Here is a 24,907-nt window from a genome sequence, read left to right as displayed (position 1 = left end):
TGTGAGCGAACACCAGTCTGTAGTATTTGGTCATTTTAAACACGATATGCATAATCTGCCGTCTGTGACCAATCTCAAAAGAACAAAAGGAAAAACTGGAATGTAACAGACTCTAACTTCAGTAGGTTTACTTATGCAACATATCAAGTGGGTTGAAATGTTGCACAAGGTACAGCTTTGCTGGAGAAAGAAGCAATGCGTGGGCTTTCTTTGACTTCTGATATTAAGTTGTTATTGTTGTGCACCTGAGATTCAACTTGGTTTTCTGTTTGATGTTCGTGTACTTTTTCTTATGATACAAATTTAGCAAAGAAATAGAAAGCTTGCACTTGTTATTCCTTTAAGCTGCAAAGGATCGCATTCAGCTACTAGGAGTGAATAAGTCACAAAAACAGTGTAATCACTGACATGCCGTTGAGCTACATCCTTAATCTGTCTACTGTCGGGATATATAGTCACTGCAGATGGGATGAAACTATTTCACAACATCATATATCATCATAGTATTTATGTTTTAGGAAAAATAATTATGCAACCAAACAAGTGTTCTATCGTTTGCAGTCAGACCATCTGAAATTTGTGACACAAAGAGCCAGATTTACTATGCAAGGCCTATTACCATGATAGTGCAATTACAAAAACGTAATGATGGGAAAGAAAAGTTCTAATCTAAAGGCTAATCTATTTACAAGCCACCGATTTATAAACAAGAATGTAGTCAGTCTATTCATGGGCCAAGAACAGACAGACCTGATGAGGGAGCATGAGCGAGTGACTAATGTGCTAACAAAAGTACTGCATAAACACAGATTTTACACGCATTCCTCTCTTAAAAAAAAGAAATAAATAAATAAGACAAACTGAACGTTTTTCATATAAGGGAGAAAGCTTCTGCTAGAAATTACTGGCGACTGCGTTTGGTCCTGAGGTCTGAGACTCAGGTGGAGCACAGGATTCATCAAGAGGACGGCTGCGTCATATCCCGTTCTACTGTTTAAAAATGTAATCTGTGTAACGGCCAATCTGCTGTTATAACAATGAACACAGACTATTTATTAGGTACACGTTGATAGTACCAGGTTAGACCCTCCTTTGCCAACAGATTTTGTTCCATATTGACTTGATGGTATCAGCTACACGCCCATGATATGAATCTCAAATTCTCAGTTCCGGATTAGATTGAGACCTGATAACATTAGAGGCCGTTTCAGTACATTAGACTCATTGTTACATTCAAGAAATCAGCTCAAAATGACTTTGAGACATGGCATGATGTGCTGTTAGAAGCAGCCATTAGAAGACGAGTACACTGTGGTCAGTGACACATTGGGGGGGCAGACATGGTTAACACTAATACTCTGGCATGCTGTGGTGGTCAAATTAGTTGGTTTAAGGGGCCCAAAGTGTGTTAAGAAAATATCTCCCACACTATTAAGCCATCAACATCGGGCTGACCCACTGATATGAGACAGGGTGGATACTTTCACATTGTTTATGCTAAATTCTGACCAGTATCGAAATATTGCAGCAGAAATTGTCTTGACCCTGTCTGCTGAGTCATTGCCATGTGATTGGCAAATTAGATATGTGTTCATGTGGCTTAATGCACATCGCTTTTATTTTCTGCATGCGGTGTGACACTGTAGATAATTACTATAGTCAATATTACATATCATAACATTTAGACATTAATCAAACAAACTAACACACTTTAATATATTAATACTTCAATATGGTGTGTAGGAGTATATAGGAGTCTAAAAAAAAGTGTACACTGTTGATAAAAGACAAACAGAGATGTCTGTATAATATATTGATCTCTATGTAGAAATGTGGCCAAGCCTAAAGCACTGAAAACTGCTCCACTGGGTATTGGGATTATTAGTTAATCCATTTCATGTGGGACCCAGAGTTCCAGGAGAAATTCTGGCACTGCACTCCGAGCTCTGAGGCATCCACCTGTGCAAGATACGCACCCAGTCTCTCCCACTCTCCCATTCTCATTTCAAATAAATGAACAGTCCTTGCAGCAACTATCACAACAAGTTCAAAATAAGATGTGCTTTTTTTTCTACGTTGGCATGCATGCATGCAATAACGCAAGCCACAGAAACACCTGTGTCCACGTCTTTCACCAGCGTCTTTCACTAGCCTCTCTCTGCGCCTCTTTAGTAAAAGCATGACAGTAGCTTCTTAAAGCCAAAGGAGGTTTTTGTGATGACGCAGATTGTAGGTAAATCTGGCCCTAACAGTTTTCTGAGGACTGAGGTCAGCAAGACTGAACAGTACAAAAAGATCTCGCCATATTACTCGAAACAGTTAACTGTGAATGAGTATAACCAAAACTATGTGCAGTTGTGGCCCCTTTAAATCATTCCCTTCCCTTTTCAGGAATCATACGTGTGGAAGATGTACCAGGAGAGATGCTGGGACTTCTTCCCCACTGGAGACTGCTTCCGTAAGCAATATGAGGACCAGCTGGGTTAGAGCGGGCCGCCTCGTCTGCTGCTCTGAACCCCAATCTCCACTTTGCTTCTACCTGGAAAAAAGACATTGAACTTGACTTCACCCTGTTACCAGAACACACACTGTCATAGTGTCGAAAAATGTAAAGAGGAAAAAAAAAAATCTGAATTCTGACACAAACGCAAAACATAACGACTCTAAGATTTACAACTGACGATTGGACATTTCGGGTTTGCGTGTTCTTCGTTGTTACTGAAATAGCCTCCTGCCACTACGCCTCTTTTATGCAAATAATTCTTTTAATTCTGATTCACATTGCCTTTTTTCACTTGCTTAACCCCAACCTGCTGCACAATTTGTTGTTTGTAGACATCTGATAATTGTGAAGGGTTACAGCATGACAACTGAATGTCGGAATATGCACAATTTCTAGATTAGCGCCAGGATGTTACTGTCACTTCCTACCCAAACCACAAGTGAATGGATGTGTGCTGCTAGTAATGATCTAGTTAAAATCCAATGAGTGAGACCTGATTTGCCTTTCAAAGCTGGTTCAAACCTGTCTGATGACATGAAGATGGTTCTTCCAGGACCAGAGACAACTCTCACTTTAGGTGTTTATCAAGTGCCGATGTGCCTTATGAAAAAAAAACTATGCAAAAGAGAAAAAAATATCATTTTTGCCCCTCCTAACACAAGCAGTGCTCTGTTCTGGATTAGCTATAAGCAAATTTAGGTAAAGCTAGTTTTGGGCTTTTACATTTAAAAAAAAAAAAGAAAGAAAGAAAAAGAAATATTTGTTGTATAATATCTAGATGATTCTTGTGTAAATGTTGCTTAGTTTGGTTTTGTTCCTGAACTGTGGTGTCCTGCCCACCTGCACTTGTTTCTACAGTAGAGGAACCCACAACAAACGGACAATTAAACAGCAAAACTTGGTTCGGGAATTTATTGACGACAAACTGGTTACCCGCTCTTGTCTGGCCATTTATATGTATGTAGTAGCTTTGGTAAACTGCATTTCTTTTTTGATGAGGGGGAGGAAATGAATAAAGTAAGTGACGCAGTGAACCAAACTTGTCGTCTGTGACCTCTTTCACTACCCGTCTGTCACCAATCCTCTGAAGCAAAACACTCCAGAGTCAAACTTTCACAGGGAACAGAGAATTCTCCCTGAAACAGGGTGTGCTCCAGGAACGTTTTGACATACACTCACAAATGTTCGAGATGTACTGTCCCAACCTCTACACCTCCAAAACAAAACATATTGCCTCTCTTACAGCACAGGGGGGGACAGGTCCATGTGAAACGAGGAAGCATCAAACTTTAGCATCAAACTTCCAGGTGGACGTAATTTTTCAAAGGATGGAAGTTGAAGCGATTGAACTGCCATGACCACGTTCCCTGAGGGTCAGGAGATCATGCTGTCGAGCCAGTCCTCCAGGTCTTCCTCAGTCATTTCCTGTTTGCTGGGCGCAGACTGTGGAGGTGCGATGTCTTTCTCCTTCACCACCTCCATCGGCTTTGCTGTCACGTCTTTCACTTCCTCACATTCTGCAGGTTAATAACATGATGGGAGACATATTTTTAGTCTTTCCTCTAAACTTACCTTTTGCTAAGTAATTTTAAATTCATTATCTGTGCTTTAATTACACCACATGTGAATATTGCAATCATGCAAAGCAGAAAATCAACAACCATCCAGCATCTCTAAAACTCAGTAACATTAGTATATTTAACATACTAAAAGTATTAAAAAAAAATAATAATTCTGTGTGGTATGAATCTCTGTTTCAGAGTTATGAGCCGGTAAGTGTTCAGTGCAACTGAAAAATTTGCTTTCAAGAAAATGTCTTAATTTGCTGCTTTTGCAGTAATAGCTGGATATTTTTCAATATGTAAAGAACAGCCTGCTTAGTCATCAATTATTTTTTTTGCGTTAACATTAGGCTTTAAACATTGCCCAAAGTAACTTGCCAGCACAAAAGGTGGAAGTTAACATCCTTGGTAGCTTATCTTATCTCTCTAGTAGTTAATCTAACACCATGTGTGTGGGGAAAAAAAACAACCTAAAATTGTAGGGGTTTTTTTTTTGTTTGTTTTTTTTAAGAAATACTTTTTTAAAAATGTTCTTTGCATGCTTAGGTCCATGCTGACCGCCTGGCAGGGTAAAAATAATAAGCAATCAGTTTTTTACGGCTGAGGGGCAAAAACTACAATTTTGGATTTAAAAAAAACTAATTAAAATAAAAATATGTAGGAAAGATCCTTAGTGTTAGTATTTTGGGTAGTTGGGTAAAATTTTATTACATCTCGCCATTGATGGCTGTTTATTGAGACTCTGGATGTCGGTGAGTCAAACGCTTTCAAAAAGCAGTTTTTCTTGTAATGCCTGTACTGATTTTTCCAAATGTTGCCTACGACACATGACCGTCATACAATAATAACTAAAAACGCTAAAATGAGCCCAATAATCTAAACTAAAACCAAACAATTTCAACAATAAAAAACAAAAAAAAATCCACTCTGAAACTAAACTGAATTTTAAAAAAAAAATCAAAATATCAAATGACGTAAAAACAAAAACTAGTCAATCCAAAATAAGAAAAAATAATAATAAAATAACTCTTAAGATCTATAGCTATTGAATCTCTAGGTCCCAAAGTTTCACAATGGCCACTTATAAGGTTAAACTGCTAGCATGCCATGTTTTGCTTACTCTTTCCAGTTAAAAGATTATGATCTCACGCAACCGTCAAAAAGATATATGTTGTGCACGACAAAGTAAATATACAGTAAATATTATTAATGAATTTCTTTCTTTACACTGAGCTAACTGAAGCTTACTATTCTCCACACAGACTCAAGAGCGACATTAATCTTCTATATTTCCCCCAGGCTATCCCACATCGCTCAACGTGCAGGGACAGACTATCATTAAATATACTTGCCCTTCTCTGTAACAGCACTCTCCATTTCTGCACCACTGACAGGCTCGTTTCCTACATCACCTGACGCTGGTTTCTGTAAGTTGAGCAGCTTGTCCAGCTCTTCGTCAGCATCATCCACCAGAGTCTCAGTAGCAGCAGCCGAGGAAGAAAGCTGTGAGCCTGAGCCCCCCACTGGGTTTGCATCCACGGGGACTTTCTGGCTGATGCTGAGGCTTTTTGAAGCTGTGGATGGAGGTGTGAATTTGGACATTTTTGGCACTTCCTGTTTAGGTGCTAGAGTCATACTGGGCAGCTCTACTGGTGCTGAGACCTGAAACATCAGGTAAAGAAAAAAAAAAACTGCTCTTGTCATGAATGTCTCTGAGAAAAACACAAAGATACAGAAGCCATATTTTCTTTTTTCTCAGAAGGTAATCAACACAGTATATTAATCTACTGGGTGAAAATAACCAGACATGTATCAATAAATACAAAAAGGTCAATCTATTGTTTTAGTTTTTTTATATATACTTAATTTAACCTGACATGCCTCCATGCCATATCTTGGAACCCTAAATCCCAAAAAGTTGGGATGCTGTGTAAAATGTAATAAATGAATGCAATGAGTTGCAAATAAAATCTTTTGTTCACAGAACACAGAAAACCTAATTTCTCCATATAAACATATTTGTGGTTAAATTTTACCTAAGCAACTGTGTTTCCTTCTTGCGTAATTTGCATTTTCTCCTGAACAACACCCAACCACAGTGTGCTGGGCATCAGCTAACACTGTGCGAGATACTTGCCTGAATCAGCTCGGGCTCCAGGTCGAGCTTCTGATGCAAAGGCACTTCTTGAAGAATCTGGGTAAGAGCTGGGAGGTCCAAAACAATCCCTGCCATCTGGAGAACAAATGAGAACACAGACTGCAAACAAATGTTTGTATCTACAGTTTAGGTGAGTGAGAGCACTATCAGATTCAAAGTCTTCATAGTAAATGGATGAACTTGTTCTTTTGTCCAACATTAAGCACATGAACACTGTACTACAACAACAGTATGAATCTGATATCTTAATCGGAATATTCTTTATAACTGTAACTGCTGTGTATTTTAAAGACGTAAAACTCCATAAATCAATTTTAAAAAAGAGCGGTGGTGATATAATTTACCTGACTGATATCAAGCTGGTCCATCTCCCATTCTTTTTCTTCTGCAAACCGGAAATGCGTGAACGAATCCCCTGTGAGAAAACGATGCACAGAAACAAAAAACGTTTTGGCGTTATGACCGCAGCAGTGTAATCCCCAAACTATCTCTTAAAGCTAAAACTCACAGACACATTCACTTTAGTATTTTTTCACACAAACACAGCTCCTGCCTCTGCAGAGCTTGTGCAAACCAACCAAGTGGCCTTCATGTCCACAATGTCTACGATGTTTTTCTCTGGAAGGCAAAAGCTTTGTGTAAACTCTTGATCAGTTTGAGCGTTACAGCAGAGCTAGTCTGCTTTCGCAACATTACCGGTCTGAGGGCTCTTGTCATTACAAAGACGCTGAGGATGTATTATTAATAAGCGCACAGCAGCGGTGCCACACACTCAGCAGACAGATACGCAGATGAACAAATGAGAAAACTGTCAAGATGAAACTTGTGTTGTTTGAGTGTAGCACAGCGCGCGAGGAGCACCTGAGTCAAAAAACAGCATCCAGAACAACAAGGACACATGTCAGATGTGAAGCACCACTCTTACAGCTCCTCATTTTTGCATGTGGTTATTTCCACAATGTTCCAGGAGGATGTCATTTTGCTGGAATAACAGGTCGCTTGTAGAAATTTTTACACTACATAATGGAAGGCTTTCTTTATTCAAACTGAAATCGAAATATTCTTAAATCCCACAACATTTTCATCCTTCCTTTGTGAAGTAAAGAATGTGGGGATAACCTAAAAGGAACAGCTCATCTGAGATAACGCAACACTTAGCAGAGCTAGGACACATCAATTAATCAATGAAAAAAGTGCTAAAACCATCAAAAAATAAAGTTAAAACAAAAACTCCAGAGGGTATAAAGAAGTCTAGTTTAAGTTTATTCCACTTAAAGGAAAATTCAAGGTCAGACACCTGCTAGAGATTTTAGTGTTAAAAATGACAGAGAGAGGTTGATGAGAGAGTTCTGTCTGATTTATTATATACATTATTATTCAGAGAAGATATTAGGGACAGGATGAATGCTGAGGGGAGTGTGGTATAACAGAACACTTTATATTTTTTCTCTTTTTACCCTTTTAAGTTTACATACTGGCTAAAAAATGAACTGGATGACAGATTAAAATATGCTTGGTTGCTAGCAAAAAAAGGTTTCATGCAAAAGTAGCACAACTGGCAGGCTCCTGTGTACGCAACTTAAACTTAGCATAAACAGTAAAAGGAGGAATCAGTTAACCTGGCAGCAACTTGTTGCTAACTAACATGTTACAGCTACAAACACAGAGCACCCCTGCAGACAGGTGTGCTTCAAGCCCCTCCCACCACTAGCAGCTGAACACATGAACAGCAGCACAACAAGCTTGGCAAAGCATCTTAAAGCCTGAAACTCAGGGCTTCATAAAAAAAAAAGATTTCTGAGGTCAGTAAAGCTCTATTTGAACAACAAAAGTATTTAAGTATTAAACAATCATAAATGTTGTACACACTTAACATTAGCTGTTTAATTATTAGCAATTACCCATATTTTCCATCTGTTAAATAATGATTAAGGTTTTGGATTTTCTTATTTATTTCTATTTTTATTTCTTTAACTTAGTTTGCTTCTTTTAGTTTAGTTTTTTTGCTCATTGTAAGTATCATTTTATGGGCACTGGGCTGTCACTGGAGACAAGATTTAAGAAATCAGTATTGGTATTACAATAAAAACAGACCTTTTTGAAAGCAGTTGCTATGCAGCCTTGTAGACTGTGGTCCACAAGACTAACGTTTCAATAAACACCATCCAAGCCTCAAAACGCAATTGTGATGACAATTTTTACACACCTAACAAATAGGAAAACTAAGGATATAAATTATTTGTATTTTTATTTTGTTTTGTTTTTTACACCTATGTCTAATTAAGAAGTAAAAAGCATTTGAGAACAGCTCTTAATGTGGGGTCTGTCTTGCATTATGGCCACTGTGGTACTTATAGTTGGACCTTTTCTTTACAATATTTTTTCTGTGTAGTTATGAAATAGTAAATCATAATTTTGTAAATCATCTGAAATCATTGACAGATAAATCAATAAATAAATCGATAAATCAAGCAACCCTGGGATCCAGGAAGTTTTCAGCAACTTCTAAAAAAATTTAAAAATTATATACATATCATCAATAATCATCAGTTGACCACAAAAGTATGATATTGAAAATGAATCAGGTGATATTGGCCTCAAGTACACAGACTGTGGTCAGTCTGCCACACACAGATGGACAGTCAGTGGGAGATCTGACAGAAGAGCTGCAGTCAGATGCAGCTTCGCACTTTGTTATTCTGCCCTCTGCATATTGTATTATGGACACTCTGCCTTCAGGTGTGACCATTAGCACCATCTGCAGTTGTCAGTGATTTGTCGTTCAAGAAGCAAAAGGAGGTCAAGAAGGAGAAAATGCAGGAGGGCTTTTTATCTTCAGGCTGAGTCCCTGCTGTCAAACAGGGTGAAGAAAGATGAGTTATGAAAAGGAGCATTACCGAGGTTACAATGACAGTGAAGGAGATGGATTAAAAGAAAGGAATGGAAATGTCAGCTTTATGTGACGGCCGTTTGAGAGTACCTTTATGTTGAGACAAAGATTTTCCCTTTCACTGGGAAACTGTGAGAAAATAAGACCGGGATTTGGTAGACGAGAAATCGAACCACATCGCTGCTGGCATCTTAAACAGATCAATGATCATTTGCTAAAAATATTCTGCTAAATCAGAGGAAACCATTGCTCAGTGATAAGATCAAGAAACAGCTGCCAGAATTTAATCACCAAGCTGTGAGCTGAAACTCAAATGAGCTTTGCTAAACTATCTATTAATTACATCATTTATATTTTTTTAGTTCACCTAACTACACAGGTCTACTGACCCTTTAAAATAAAGCTATGTCGCCATGCCATTGAAGAACTTTGTTTTATGTGTCTTCTACCTTTGAGTCTCTGAGTCACCACAACTGATCTGGTATTAAGTAATCAGCTTTAATTTATGAGATTTAAAAAAATGTTTTAACTGCTAAGGAATTATAGTAATTTATATTTAATCAGTTATTCACCAGCAAGGCCACCATGAGGCAATGGTATCTACTCTGATGTTAGAATGTACCAAATTTCAGACATTATTTTTAACTAGAAGTGATCTTCTGCTGTTTTTATTTCCAATTATTTAATTTTTTCCTATCATTTAAGGTTTTCATCACGGTTTTTAGGGCTGATGCCAGTAAAATTTAAAGAGCCAGTATCATTTAAGTATATATGTGTGTGTGTGATATATATACATATAAGCTTGTAATCTTAGTTGGAAATATCCATCCCCACCATGTGCTCAGCTGTGATGATATTCTGCTAAATGCACCATAGAAATGGCTGCTACTCCCTGAGCTCTGATCTGCTGAAGGTTTCTTCCTATTAAAAGGGAACTCTACCTTTCCACTTTTGCCAAGTGCAGCTCATTGGGTTTCTCTATATTATTGTGGAGACCACACCATACCTTCAGGTGGCTGTTGCATAAACTAAACTTAGGTGAACTGAAAAGCTAAATTTGTACTAAAACATAAAACTGTCCCTGGTTAGCACTCTCCCTCCTTTTCTGTTTCCTACTCCTCTCTGTTTAACATCCCGTTCACTCAGTCTCCTTCAGTCCAACACAGAGATCTGCTGACAGTGGTAAGCTGCCTCCCTCCTACATCTCAAAGCCCAGTGTCCTCCTGATCTGTGTCCATGGAAATATCATTGCATGTAATTCAGAGGCACTGATACAACCATGGCAACTGCTGCCAGCAGGGATGAGAGAAACTTCTGTCAAACCTCCATAAGACACAAAAAGAGAGGAGGAGGACATATAAGCGAGACAACGAAGAGAATGAAAAAGGCAGACTTTTCATTTCTGCTCAACTTCAGTACCCTGATGCTGTTTTCAGAGTCTAACGTCTACAGGGAATGTGCCGCCTCAGATGTGTCACCCAGCAGTGTGAAAAACGTGGCTGGTATTTTACTAAATACTGGTACTATGATTTAGTTCACATATAACAATAATATCTGGGCTTCATTTGAAAATTTTTAGCTGTACTAAAGCTGCCACAGTGAGCTTAATTATTGATTAGTCAATTAATTCTTTTGCCTTTTTAGTATTTTCAGAAGTGAAAATCCACAAATAGGAAACATTTAGTCAGTTTTGCTTGAAAACATACTTTAAAGGCTTAACTAAGTTAAAATAATCAATAGTACAAAATGCATTTAATTAACTGTTTCTCAAGCGCTGTAAACGGTTTGAGTTTTGACGTTTTCAGAGAGGAAAAGGACCTTTCAGGTTCCAGACGGAGATAAAGTATTTCTGATCAACCAAACTTCATGAAGCTTTTAGCTACTTTACGTTTGTTATGTTTTATAAATGCCCATGTGAGTTTGTTTTTTTTTTAAGGATTTTAAAATCTTAATTTAGGCAAAATGAATTATCTTTAACGTAACACTTTTCTATCAGATTTCTGTTTTCTTCTAATCTGTAAAGTAGATTCATTTATGAAAGTAGAGGTGTGGTAATTGTCCGTCCTCTAAAGCAAACCCAGTAAATTTATATAAATCTGACTGTTATTTTTGATTGTGTAAGATATTGACAACACTTTTATTTATGTATTTACAGTTATTCTTTCAAAAAATTGATAACTACTATTATTACGGTATGAAAACTGTTAATACTTCTGTTGAACTGTGGTAGGACTTACGTGTGATCACTTACGTGATTTGGAGGTCTACGGTTACATAAAAATAAATAAATAAATAAAGTATAGCCATGTGATTGTTGGGAACCAAGAGTAAATATTAAATGAGCTGCAGGACATTTTTAGTCATCTTCAGTGTTTTATTTTTCCAGATATGTTTTACTGTGTTATATTTAATCGGTGAAATTTAACTTTGGAACCTTTTTCATACTGTGTGGAAATTCTGTTAAATGCCATGAACCTAACCCATGCCAGCACATATACCGTCAGTATACACAAATGATAAAAGATCAATTCAAAGTTCAAATGATTGTCTAAGTGCGTAAGTCTGGCCAGTAAACCTCGGTGAGTTATTCTCAGAGAATAAACACTGCTTCACTCATACCGTGTGCTAAGTGGCTTAACTGGCATTGTGTAACTTTTTGTATAATGTGGTATCCTGTCTCTTGACATCTTGCTGGCTGAACCCCATTTTAACAAATGAGGTTTTCTGCTCGCAACCGCGGCTTTGCTGAGCTATCTATGGCCCACTCTCATCTTTTATATCTGGGATGTGTTGTTCGCTGTCATTGGCTTAGCTCCTGCCTTTCTGTTCCACTCTGCTCTTTTCCTGCTCTACTCAACGCCACTCTGCTTTCACCTCACCGCTGTTCATCTTCACTCATCTCCTGAGATATGCTCAGTGTGACAGTCAAGCTTTGGTACAGTCATGATAAAGACAGGCTACGCTGGTTCTCTGTCACCTGGTTATAAGCACGATGAGGAAATTTGTATAAACTGTAACAAGACTGCAGCTTTTCCAACCTAAAAGTCACATCAGAGAGTGGTGTTTTAGGACTTTGAAATGTATTTCTTTATTCATTTAGTTTGTAGCTTCTCCAATCTGTTTCTTTATTCTCTTTTATATGATTTTATATTAAGTGTATTCTTGATACACACAGCCTAAGCAAAACAAACTATTTGAAGATATTTCCATGATCCCCGTTAAACTGGGACAGAACTCTTAACATATGTTTTTTTTTATGTTCAAGGTTACTGTGGTTGCTATTGTGATGCATATTATTCACATTTTTAATGGAGGTAGAAAATAACTATGAATGTATGAATAACTAAATAAAAAAATAATACAAACATAAATTAAAAATGCTATTTGATCAAGAATAAGCTTTTCTATATTATTTAATGTCAATACATCTTCATTTTCTGACTATATGTTCATATATTTAGTGTTCCTAACCTTAGTACCTTAGTCGTAAGTTCGGTCCCCATCAGTGGGGTGTGTAAGGGTTTACATGAATAGGACGAGGGACCTATGGAATCTTCTATACGACGAAACGACTAGTAGTGTACTCAGTGTTACAACATAAATCAAGTTCTTCCCTGATTGATGAGGTACAATACACATGCTATGGCAAAGGGGAGCGAGAGGAGGGGAGATATCATCATCACCCCGACCCGAGATTGGGTACCCCAAGAAGAAGTGCGAAAGGAACTGACTTGAAAGATATTTTCATGCCGAAACCTGTACAGATCATGTGTAGCTGGTTACCAAGTACTTGCTACTGATATCACAGACAATCATCAAACTAGTCATATAAAACGTTCTCTAGCATTAAGGGATAATCAGTATCCCTTCTAACCATTGACAGCTGAATACAATCATAATCCCACAAATGTCCTAATTTGTATTGATTTCTGTGGGGCCCTCCAGATGTTACCTCATCTGCCTAAGCAAGCCAAGGTATCCTACCAGATGACACGCAACCACTCACACCCTTGTTAACAGGACCACATCTTATGTATATAGTCCTCTTCACCAACCAAAATCCACTCACTGTATAAAACTGCGGTCCCGCCTTAACCTTGATTACTCTTCTTTGCTGGAGCAGTGACTGGCTGAACAGAAACAGGAGGGATATGTAAGGAGATGCAATACCACTGTTCAGTCTCCACTAACACTTGCAGTGAAATGTTGACATTTTATGTGACTGGAAGAGGAATACACACATTCCCTGCTCGCCCTTCTGCCTCCATTTGCTACGAGAGTAATGGTGTGTGATCAGTGAATGATTACTTCTCTTTTAAACTGGCTGTCGTGGCAGATCCTCACTTGATAAGAGGGGAGATAAAGCAAGGCAGCTCATAAAAAACTTAAGAGCAACTGAGTGTTGTTATTATTATAACAGTGACAAATCCCATGTGATGTCTTTGACAGTGCTAAGGGAGACAGACAGAATGGGAAATCTAAGTAAAGAAATGAGAGAAAAGGGCTGAAGGAAGAGGAAAAAATGACATCTAGAAGGGTGAAAAATTAGATGCACAGATTACAGAAAATGTGCAGGAAGTACCGTTTAGAGAAACTCCAATTTGCGATGTGTGAAGCTGATTGTCTTTCTGAGAGCCCCAGCACCTCCAGCATGCTCCCTGTCACGCCTTTTTAACCAAACCAATTAGCCCAACATGACATGGCGCTGAAACCCAACTACGCGTCGATAAATCACTGTCTGCGCTAATTGCAATTAAAATCCAGAGCAAACCAGGCGAGACAATAAAGAGGGCCGAAGCTATTTACTCTTAACTTTTAATGGTTATTGTGTGAGGCTGTGTTTATGTCAAAGTCATATCAGAAGAGCTCCAATCCACTCGAGGCTTCGTTCTCATTAGGCATGTATTTTCTTTGGCATGCGGCTTGTTTGGAGGTAAGAGGCTCAAGCTCGAGCACTTCTCTGCAAAACTCATCAATCACATTTAGCATTTGATGTGAATCTAGTTTAATTATCCCATCACTTTCTTTCATGGACGTCATTAGGTAACAGTAAGTGCTGTTTTTTTTTCATATTTTTATAAAATGTGGATGCAGTTGGAGAACACACAGGGTTGTTCTCCTGTAGGACATTTCAGTCTCATAACCTCTCGTTACATTCACATGTTTACAAGACGTCGTAGCTGTATTTGAGGAGATTGAGTATGTTTTATAATCTGTAAAGAAAAACTCCTTTTTAGGACAGACGGATCATTTCAGTAACTCTAATGTAGCTCTTTTATCCTTCACGCGCTTTGGGAAATTGGTGAAGTTTTGCTAAAAACAAGGGAAAAAAGTATACTGTGATAAAACATCCACTTAGCAATATATTATCTTCCATGAAGGTCGTAATGTTCAGTGGCAGGTATTTTATCATTTTGTCCACAGATATCGGTGAGGGTAGGCTTACTGCATAATGCAACACGACAAATTATATCCTGCCACAGAGGTGAATCATTACTTCTGTAGCAGAAGTGGGGAAAAAAACATCATGTCACAATATCGTGATAGTTGCCCATGGTAACAGTGGTATCTAAGGTTTGGCACAATGTTAAAATTTTCCAGCCTTACACGGACATTCCAACACCTGTACACTGCCAAAACTGGCAAGCAAAACAATCAGGACGGCAAACCTCACAGTTTAAAAGTGAACAAACGAGGGGGAAAGTGTGGCGGAATCAGAGAATAATAAAATGCAGTAGGTAGCTCACGACAAATGTGTTGGACACAGGAGTGGAAACTTCTACATGTTCTATTGCACAACAACTCTCAACTCAAACTCAGTGCAATGGCAAGGAATGAGGCCCTAGCTTGTAGCTCCATTCAGCAGTGGTGCTGAATTAGGCCCCAGTTGAGCAAGCTTAGAGACTGGTCGGTGACAATCTGCCAACCACCAGTCACAAGAGTAAAATGTGAATTCCCCTACAAGTTGGCAAACGGTTGATGAAGTGCCACTCTTTCACTTGTACCTACTCAGCTCCACTCTATTGATGGCTTTGATCGTTTTCCATTACAATTGAGGACCACCTCAGTGTGCTTAGGGTCATTATAGCAACATGGCCAAAAGTCACATGATGTCATTTGGATGCGACACATGCCACAACAATGGACGACATCGAGGTGATGGTATGGTGATCATTGAACCAGTGTTGTTTGTTTGCAGCCATTTGCCTCATTTGATTTCTGTGAAGGAGACGTTCTCATGACTCATTGAGCGATGCCATGGACTGGCCAATCTGTGGCATGCAGTCTGTAAATGTCCCATTTTCAGATCGTCACAGATCTCTTGAAACCCCGGCACAGTAGGTCCTAAAAAAAATAAGCACTTGGTACTAGGTATTATCACCTAATGTAAACCTCTAAAAATTGAGTTGAGTTATGTAGGTACCAGTGAAAAAGGTAAAATCGGATTGAAGAACTTTCACCCTGAAAGTAAAAATTTCGCCCTACCGCTGCAGCCAACACATTTCAAAATCCATAACTTCAACTTCGATACTGCTTGGGGAATAGCTGGGGGCAACAATACACCCGAACCGAAGGGCAAACATCAATAGTCAATATGTTTAGTTTAATCAATCAACCAAACATGCTGGTATCGTGATTACACAAGATCTGCTAACTTAAGAAGAATACTGAACAAAGGCTGCAAACATGTACTTATTCACTGTTTTTTGGTGTTTAGGAGGGTTTTACATTTTATCATTTTTTACTCAGCTTTAGTAATGTGACAAATGAACTCTCTAATTTGCTTCCCCTCTGAGAGTTTGTTCTTTTTAACCACAACTTAATTAACTTCCATTCACTTTTTTCATTCTTGATAAAAAAGCACCATGCATCATGTCTTTGGTAGCTGTGATTCTGGTAAATCAAACTGGCCAGGGAATGTCTTTAGAGCCCCCGGATGTGTAAAAAATGGTAGTATTGTCTTGCAAAACAAAGCAATACAAAATGTTCCTGTAACAAGGTATTTTGTTCTACTTATACACTAATCCCACTCAGCTGGGTGCACTGCTAGAACTGATTTCAAAGGGTGAAATTGGTTCAAAATGTATAAAGAGCCACAGAGCCTCATCAAGACCAATAATAAAAAAAAAAGCTGTGCAAAAAATTGGCCGGTTATCATAAACAAGCAAATTATTTATCAGGTTCATCAGATAATATTTTAGGTGTCTCAATCTGCTGTCAATAAGAATCTAAATAAATCGCAGGAAATTAAATAAAATGAACAAAAACCTGAGAAAGAGATCTGTAAGCAGGACAAACTGATACATCTTTTTGTTTAGTTCAGTTCTAAAATATTAAGCTTTTCCTCACAGGCACAGCATTACTGGCATTTCTTCTGTTTTTACATATTTATATATATATATATATAAAGACAGTCTGAGGGTCAGAGAAGATAAGAATAATACACCCACTAGCAGCTAAATAAAGACCCGTGGACTGCCTTAAATAAAGACTAAACTGCCAGAAAGCACAAATGTTTCAATCCTTTGAAGGCTTGAGCGGATGAAATGTGACAGCCGCCGCAGATCTTAAATCCAAACAAGATGTCCAGAGCAGCCACACCAGTTGATATATTTGCTTCAGAAATCCCAAGTCCGTCCTTTCTTGTAGTAAAGTCATCAGAACTGTCCGTGTGTGACTGAATCATGATGCTGCAGTCTCATTGACACAAAACACACGCCACCACCTGCACTCTGTGAAGATGCACTTAAACACAGAGTCATTCATTGTAATGCACAAAGACACATGAAAGCTTTCTGTTCACTGAGAAACCTGCTGCAGTGAAAAGAGTTTGTGTGTTTTATGACATTCCTTTTTTAAAAAAAATTTTTATCAGTAACAATTATGTTTTAAATCACTGCCATGTGGTGTCAGAGTATGTTTACCATTATTATTTAATTAGCTCCCTGATTTGCTTTCCTCTCTTATCTGCCATTTTTTGTGAGTTCCTTCTTTGTTACTGCATGTTGGTTAACTTTCACTTATTTGCTAAGCACCACCACAAGTAGGAAACAGTGACTCCAAGTCACTGTTTTAAATTTGCAGGGGGATCCATTCAGAGCGCCTGAGGCTTCAATAAAAATATTGATATTTGGGGTTAGAAGAAAACAATACAATATGCTGGGTATCAATATTTTGCCCAACTTCTATTCAGTGGTGCATCACTCTTGATTTCGTGTCAACAAGAATGTGTCTGCATTATTAGGTCAGGGTTCTGTTCCCTTGCGGACTTGCGCAGAGGCAGCTGTGGACACCGTGGTGTAGGGCTGTGCGATATGACCAAAATCTCATATCCCGATATAAGACATCTATCTTCCCGATAACGATATAAATCACAAAAATGTAACATTTTCTGTAAATTCAGTGAATCTCGGGCAGCTCGTCTTGCGGGAAGTGTTTCCAGCTGCGCATCATGTAGCTGAAGTGTTTTAACAGATGCATGAAACTATACATTTTTAGACATAAGTTGTAAAGGCCGCCGTTTTCTTTGTATTTATTACACGGCGTGCTGCAGGGAAAAGCCTGTTCTAACGTTTGAGTCTAAGGTTTATTTTTTAGCACCTGGCGGCTCTTTTTTACTTCTCATCCGTAAATAATCTGCTCTTTTCAGATTTTTGTGATTCAGTTTATTCTGAAAGGTCTCAACAGGATCTTGAGCTTTATTGTGGTTTATGTGGAACATAAACAAGCGGACACGCGATGCTGTTACCGTCGTTGTTGCTAACCACAACACATAAAAACAGGCGCTTGTCCGTCCGTAGTGTGGTTATATAAAATATAAGAGAAAGAGAGAACTTTAAGAAATTAATATAGCCACCACAGTGACCATCAAAACAATGAAAAAATATTGCCGTAAATAGTTTATTTTGCGACACCACGAAACAAACGATAGCGTAAAATGAAACTATAAAATGAAATAGACGTTTTTATATCGTCATCCGATATATATTGTTATATCGAACAGCCCAACCGTGGTGCTTTTATTATACTAATTTTCAGTCTAGTGGGAATATCCAAGTCATGTATTTGTAGTTTAGTGTTTTCCTGTAGCGTAGTGTCTACACTTGGTCACACTAAGGTGAAAAAACAAAGATTACATTTTGTCAAAATTGTAATGATTCAGCAAATAATTCTACTGGCCAATCTATCTGTGGTCACACCTTGGTGCACCTAACATATGCATAAGCTACAGAGATTCACCTGCATGCACTCATCCAAAAAAAAGCAAACAGGGTATAGTCAGACAGCAAAGACACACCCATAAGTAAAATGCTGCTTGGTTGAAAAGCTGCCTTTAACAGTGCGGCGACATGAGAACTTGCCACAAGCAAGAAAAATCATCTATAACATTACAACAACAAAAAGTGCACAGAGAGTGTCTTATAGTTCTCATTTCATTGGATAAAAGTTTGCACATAAAGACTTCTACCTTCATCTTCATTGCAGGAGCTAAGCTAAAGGGCCAACATTGCCAGCTGTTGAATGCCTCCTGAAGAAAACACTGTACAAGCCTGCAGTGCTGGTTAAATACTTTGAAGCTTACCAGGGCAGTGTCTGGCTCTTAAATACATGATTACGTTAGCACAACTGGACTTTGCGACAATTTAGTTCTATTACTTCACCACTAAGGGATTCGACTTAAACAGCCATGTTTCCGGGTTGAAACATTCAAAACTTTGAGCCTTAATAATAATTTTGGCCTCAACTGCTTTATTCAGAAGTGATCAAATCAAAAACTTGGAGGAGATAAAGGCCTCTTGGATTACACATGCAGAGTGGTTTCATCATGGAAATCAAGACCTTGAGAGACCAGCTCTACAGGAAGGTAACATCACACGAGAAAAGCCTCACATTAACAAAAGTCACAGTCACTGCTAGACATCTTCCACTGAAGACCATTATAGGAAGATATCAATTAAGAGGTCAAAGTCTACTCAGTGCAGCGGTGAAAAACCATTTCATATTGATTATTTGTAGCTTGTAATGCATTAGTATAAATGCATTAGTTATTGACGTCTCTATCTATACACCCACATGGCACAATACGACCAGGTGGTCACAGAAAGGTAAGGAGAATCAATTAATTAGTAGCCAAGTAAACAGCTTTTACATACGATTTTATCTTTCTGATGATTTATTACAAGAATAACCTGTGTAGTAAAAATATGTTTCATATATTAACCATACCATTTAACAACTACTACTCTCCATTAAAGAGCATCTTGTTCTTGTTACCTCCATTTCAGACTGAGATTCATATGCAAAGGTCAGCTCTTCAGGACTTCAGAGAAATGAGAGCAATAAGTTTTCCTTAGGGGGGTAGTATTTAGAAAGCTCATTTATAAAACGACTCATCGCATAATTATCGCACATTATTCACTCTGGGGGAAGACTACATCTGAACTAAGCAGTTGTAGCTGATGTTTGCTTCCAGAGAACTGGTTGCACACAGATTGGTTTTTGCTTGAACAACAACCAATTTGACCGGTAACAAATGCAACAGTTGGTTGGCCACAGCTAATGAGCGGGTTGAGCTGACATTAAATGTAAAAATACATAGCTTCCAAACAACCAGACATGTTTGGAAGCTATGCATCTAATGGAAAGCTTTATATGCCAAATATTATCACCGCCGCTCGTGTTATTTCCCACAAGATAAGCAACACAGTGTGGGAGGTGTGAAGCACATCACGCAATTATCTTTAATTGAAACAGAATCGCACCATTAAATGACTAATTTGCTTTTTGTATTTTTTGAAACCACACTGGTTTTAAAATAACTAGCTCAATTTGGGGGAGTTAAAGGTTATTTTACAATGTTATTCTGCCACTCTTATATGTCATGTGAGGGCAAAAATCTATAGTCAACCTATAAATCAATATTTTGACAGCTTCAGATGCTGTCCACAGGTAACACGGTTGTCAATACATTAACTTACCGAGAAAATAGAGAAGTTTTCTCTACAAGGACATGAGAAAGCTTCATGCATGCAATACAGCCTTGATCTTTAAGCATTTCCCAAAAAAGCTGCAAAGGTCCTACATTGTCAGATCAGCAATTAAACGTCTATGGTTGTCCAGTCAACTGGATTGGGTTCTTGGGCTTTGTAACATACAGAGTAAACATTAGCAGCAAAGGATAACAATATTCTGGAATTCAGTTTAACTTATCTGCAAAGGCTTCCAGGAAGGTGGACTTTTTTTCTTGGTCCGTTTACCTCAAGCACAATTAACTAAGTCTCAGTATAAATCACTGGCACACCATGACTGGGCACAAATATAAAATACACCACAAGCACTGAAAGAATGAACTGTCATCTAATCGTTGCATCGGCTTTTATCCTGTGGCAAGAGAATGAGCCCAAAGTTGCTCCAAATGACAACCAAGAACCTTGTGGGAGTTTCAGTGCCGCTGATGCATGAAGTACTGTGTGAACAGGTGCAACAGAAAGACAGTTAGGCGAGTTGAGAGGTGCTACATAAGCCCTATACAGGTTACACAAGTCATTTCATCTTGAGGGAGCTCATCTCAAGTACAAAGTAAACATTAAACAAACTAAAGGGAAAACACAATATACTTTTAAAAACCTGCTTTTGCTCCCTTTTTAAATTTTCTTTTTCACTTTTTTCCACAAACGTATATGATAATCTTCAAATACTGTAAGAAGCACAATTCATCAGTTATGGCTGATTAATTAGGCTTCTATTAGTCAAGCCTAAAATAACCATTGTCCAGTGTTGGTCCACAGTACCTTGACATAATTCTGGTGTCAAAGTGACAAATTGTCTAGGTGGAAGCCTACAATGTCTCCAATCAACAGATATTAGGCAATCGTAGCGTATATGTGTGCCTCATTACATGAAGAAACTGAGGAATCCATATGCGTGCATTTTCAATATCTGGAATAATCAATAGCAAGGCAGTGAATCGGTGGTTCAGAGGAACATGCATGATATAGTCCCATTAAAGGAAAAAAGCTTCAGCCCATTCTAGTCACACAGTTTAATCACAGATGAATCAGCTGCTCAAGCAAGATGCGATTTGTGAAAAAGCCGGACATATGCGTTTTCAGTGAGTGGGTCTGGAGGCTGACTGGGGCAGCAGGGTGATGAGTAATAGAAAAAAAGGCCTCCATTTTCATAAAAGCATAATTCAGCAATCATTTTCAAAACTAATTCCTTTGTTTTTATTGTGAAAAAGATTCATCTATGCCAGCATGGGAATTTATTATGCACCAAGTGACTTCATTTGTTCCACAACTTGGATAAACATTACTGTATTAACTCTAGAGTTCGTAATGTCCTTTTTCAGTTAGTGTTTAATTAAGCAGCAGGGTTCCAACCAAGTTTCTGCAACTCTTCGTCATGCCAAAATTTTGTTTCTCGTTTTAATTAGGTTTGAAATATATAATTTCCACTTGCTCGACTAGGACTTATTCGTGCTGCTGAAAACAAATCCGGCAATAACTTACAAATGTTTTTATGTCTGGGATGAAAAGAATTTAGGGATTTAGCCTGGATTACACGCAAAAGAATAAAGGGACTGTTCCCAATAAGTAAACATGGAGGTATCTTTTTAACTGCCGATATCGTCACTAAAACACTGAGCGGTTATACGTCATATCTGGCCTAGTATTATTTGTTGACATTGCCAACAGAAACGGTTGCGTGATAAAAGCCATGATGAGAAGATCTGCATCTGTGTCGTTTGGTGCATTAAGCTGTTATAACAGTTGCACTGTGATTGTTCCTAGCTCTAAAAAGTCAGAGTGCAACTTCAGAGCCTGTGTACATAGATACTGAAGCTAAGGGGCAACTCTTTGTCCCTCCTTCAAACTCTAAATCCAGCTATAGCTGACTTTGTAACTCTGACACGGAAATACAGCACAAATAACATCTAGTACCACAAACATCCTTGTTGTTCACTAGGATGTTGCTTTAACTTGTTACACGCGTGACTGGTGCTGACAACATGCGTTACAATTTACATCAATGTGTTTGTTTCATTATGTTAGCAGCAGACACAGAAGTTCTCCCCTTTTAAGTGGGCCCTGCTTACTAATATGAAGAGCTGCTTGGGAATCAATGCAGCAAACAGATATTTCTGCATGGCCTTATCAACAACAGACTAAAAAGGTAGATTTAAACCACAACAAAATTTAAGCCAAAAACACTGACCCAAATCTTGCTAAGCAGTTTTTGAAAAAAAAAAAACCCTAGAATTTTTATAACTGCTTGTCTATTTTAAAATGTTCCTGTTACTGAATCAGCATTTTTTATGTTTGATTTTATTTGATAAGGAGATGATTTGTAGCATACCATGAAATAAGAGAATTGTTATTTAGATCCACATATAATCATTTTCTTAGTCACAATAAATGTAAAAAAAAAAAAAAAAGATTTTGTTGAACTTTTACTCAGATTTAATCCATGGCTCGCAGAGGACAGAGTGAGACTCTAAGCAAGTTGACTTTCATCTCAAAAAACAAAAAAAACATTTGCACTCTTTACTTTGTAACTACAGCAAGAACCCACAAAACAAACAGAGAAAGCAATTTAAAAATCCTACAAGAGGCGCATGGTCAAAAGGCTTTCAGGACTACCAAACATCATCGTGAAGTGGGACGTGTGTAGCTGATTGAGAAGCGAGCCATTTCTCTGTGATGAAGACATACAGGTCTGCCATTGCAAAGGCAAACATTCAGCTTATGCTGAACTGCTACTGAGACATGTGAGCTCCTCCTCTGGCTCCTCCCCCTATGTTTCATCCTACTACTCCACCTCTTCCACCTCCTCACCTCCTCCTCCCTTGTCTTACATATTGCCTAGTGCTCTGATACAGGAGGCTTCAACCTATGCGGGAATTTTTCCTAGTAGTTGCTCACAGCTGAATCTGTGTGTCAGAGAGGATGACAGCGCAGCCTGCATCCAAGCAGGGTTTTCAGAAGCAGCAAGCAGGAGTCTGTTGGGAGGGGAAAAGTCTGTCTGCGCAGCCCTGAGCACTGGAGAAGCTTTACTTACTTCCATTGCCAGTGGAGTTGCTATAACTTTACAGAAAGTGTGAGGAGCTGAGAAATTACCTTTGATTTTTCAGAAGATTTTCGAGCTCACGAGTTCATCTTCAGTAAAAGAGAAGACTCTTCGAAGAGACCTTCGGCTGGTCATTGTTCGTGATAACGAGGAGCTCTTTTTCAGTCATTCCTCTTCTGTGAAAAATGTCTGAACAGCATCGAGGCACCTCAGCAGTTTTGTCACATGGACGTTGACGCCGAACAGCTGTTGCATTTACCATCTTTTCTCAGAACGAAGCTGGAATATTGAGGAGCTAGAGCCTACTGCACGGTGATGCTGACCGGTCTGTTTGCATCGAAGTGCTTTGTACTTAGCAACTGATGAGGATGCGAGACAGTGTGATGACCTACCTATATTTGGCAAATGTGTTTTTCACCTCGTTGGAGAGAAGAGCACAGAGGAAAAAAGTCAACGAGGGAGAACAGGAGAGGGGAAGAGAAAGCCAACAAGAGAAAGTGTGAGGCAAACAGTCAAAGGGAAGATCTACAGAGCCAACTCTGCCAAACTGAAGACGAAGTCAAAGAAAAACAACCTATCAAACACTTGGCCACATGCCCGTTGCTGGAGCATTGTGTTCGTTCGGAGCGATACAGGGTGAGTATGTATTCTGTTTGAAGTGGCTATTAGGCAGGAAATTAAAGAGCTCAGAGGAGCAGCTGTCAACTGACCCTACTTACTGTTTACTAAAGATGTATTAGAAATTCTGACATGATAAAATTTTGATTACTGAATAGCAAATGCGGCCAAGTTACTATATTAAGGAACTGTGGAACATGTTCTGTGGCTCACAGTTGAAGAGCTGTGCAGTACATTTTGTACTGTGTGGATTTAAAACCATCATAAAAACATGCTTTAATTGACCTTAAATACACTTAAATAATTCACAAAGGGTTTGCTGGCATGTTGTGCATTTACTTAATGCAGAAGGTACAAGTAAAGTAATTCAGTTTAAAGTATCATTAAAAATCATGGCTTTGATAAGCCAGCATCCTGACGCTTGATCTGCTGTTTTATTGGAGGCATAAAAACTTTGAGACTTGGTGGCTTTCAATGTCCTTTAATTTACTTGTTCTTTTCTTAATTATTACTTTGCTCTTGAAACGCAAACAGAAGCTGTTATACCAAATGTTTTGTCTTGCTCGGCAAAAACATGTAACACCAAAAAAAGCAACAAATTATCACATTTGAGAAGCTAAAACTGTTTTTATTTCTTTGATTGGAAAAAAAAATTCTTTTACTCATAAATAATATTTTCTGGGATTTTTAAAACACAAAGCTCTAATAAAAAGCCACATGAAAAGAGCAATTCAGAGATTTTTCCTCTATAGGAAACTGATTTATTTTTATAATTTTCTTTAATGAAACACAGAAAAATGTAATGGAGAAAATAATTGAGACTGAAAAAAAAAAGCCTTGCAGCTGGAGCTACAATTTTTCAGTCAACTATCAAATCAGTTTTCAGGCAATTATGTCAAAAATCTATTAGTAAAAAGCCATCTAAGCCCATCAACTGTGACTTTGTAAAACTGAAATTAATTTTTTTCGACCTTTCATAATCTGGTGAAAATAAAAAGTTAATGTAATGGCACTCAAACAACGGCACGGGTATTTAAAGACGAAAGTGGGTGGGCTGATCAGTGGGATGATCTCAGTGAAGTGTCTATGATCCACCCGCAGCTTTA

At 38.3% G+C, this 24,907-nt stretch overlaps 3 protein-coding genes across 7 annotated transcripts in view; 2 read left to right on the top strand and 1 right to left on the bottom strand.

Annotated features, from left to right (window-relative positions):
• ryr3 (ryanodine receptor 3) overlaps positions 1–3,542 on the top strand; it is a 108,991-nt gene extending 105,449 nt beyond the window's left edge. For all 4 annotated transcript variants that reach the window (XM_006792684.3, XM_006792682.3, XM_006792686.3 and 1 more), the window contains one exon: positions 2,392–3,542. In XM_006792684.3, the coding sequence (XP_006792747.2) occupies positions 2,392–2,487 (96 nt within the window). In that variant the 3' untranslated portion in view covers positions 2,488–3,542. The remainder of the gene's footprint in view (positions 1–2,391) is intronic.
• Positions 3,145–24,907, bottom strand: part of aven (apoptosis and caspase activation inhibitor) — a 36,541-nt gene continuing 14,778 nt past the window's right edge. Inside the window, exons 3-6 of one of the 2 annotated variants that reach the window (XM_006792687.3) lie at positions 6,568–6,638; positions 6,203–6,298; positions 5,418–5,727; positions 3,145–4,020 (exon numbers count right to left, since the gene is read on the bottom strand). In XM_006792687.3, coding sequence (XP_006792750.2) covers positions 3,878–4,020; positions 5,418–5,727; positions 6,203–6,298; positions 6,568–6,638 — 620 coding nt within the window. In that variant the 3' untranslated portion in view covers positions 3,145–3,877. The remainder of the gene's footprint in view (positions 4,021–5,417; positions 5,728–6,202; positions 6,299–6,567; positions 6,639–24,907) is intronic. The other variant, XM_006792688.3, reaches the window with a different exon arrangement.
• Positions 23,021–24,907, top strand: part of chrm5b (cholinergic receptor, muscarinic 5b) — a 21,377-nt gene continuing 19,490 nt past the window's right edge. Inside the window, exon 1 of the mRNA XM_006792689.3 lies at positions 23,021–23,819. The gene's annotated coding sequence lies outside the window, so the exon portion shown is untranslated. The remainder of the gene's footprint in view (positions 23,820–24,907) is intronic.

Source organism: Neolamprologus brichardi, chromosome 15, assembly GCF_056152115.1.
Source record: "Neolamprologus brichardi isolate AB-2024 chromosome 15, ASM5615211v1, whole genome shotgun sequence".
Lineage (NCBI taxonomy): Eukaryota > Metazoa > Chordata > Actinopteri > Cichliformes > Cichlidae > Neolamprologus > Neolamprologus brichardi.
The sequence above is the reverse complement of the archived record's forward strand: the minus strand, read 5'-3'. Positions and strand labels throughout refer to the sequence as shown.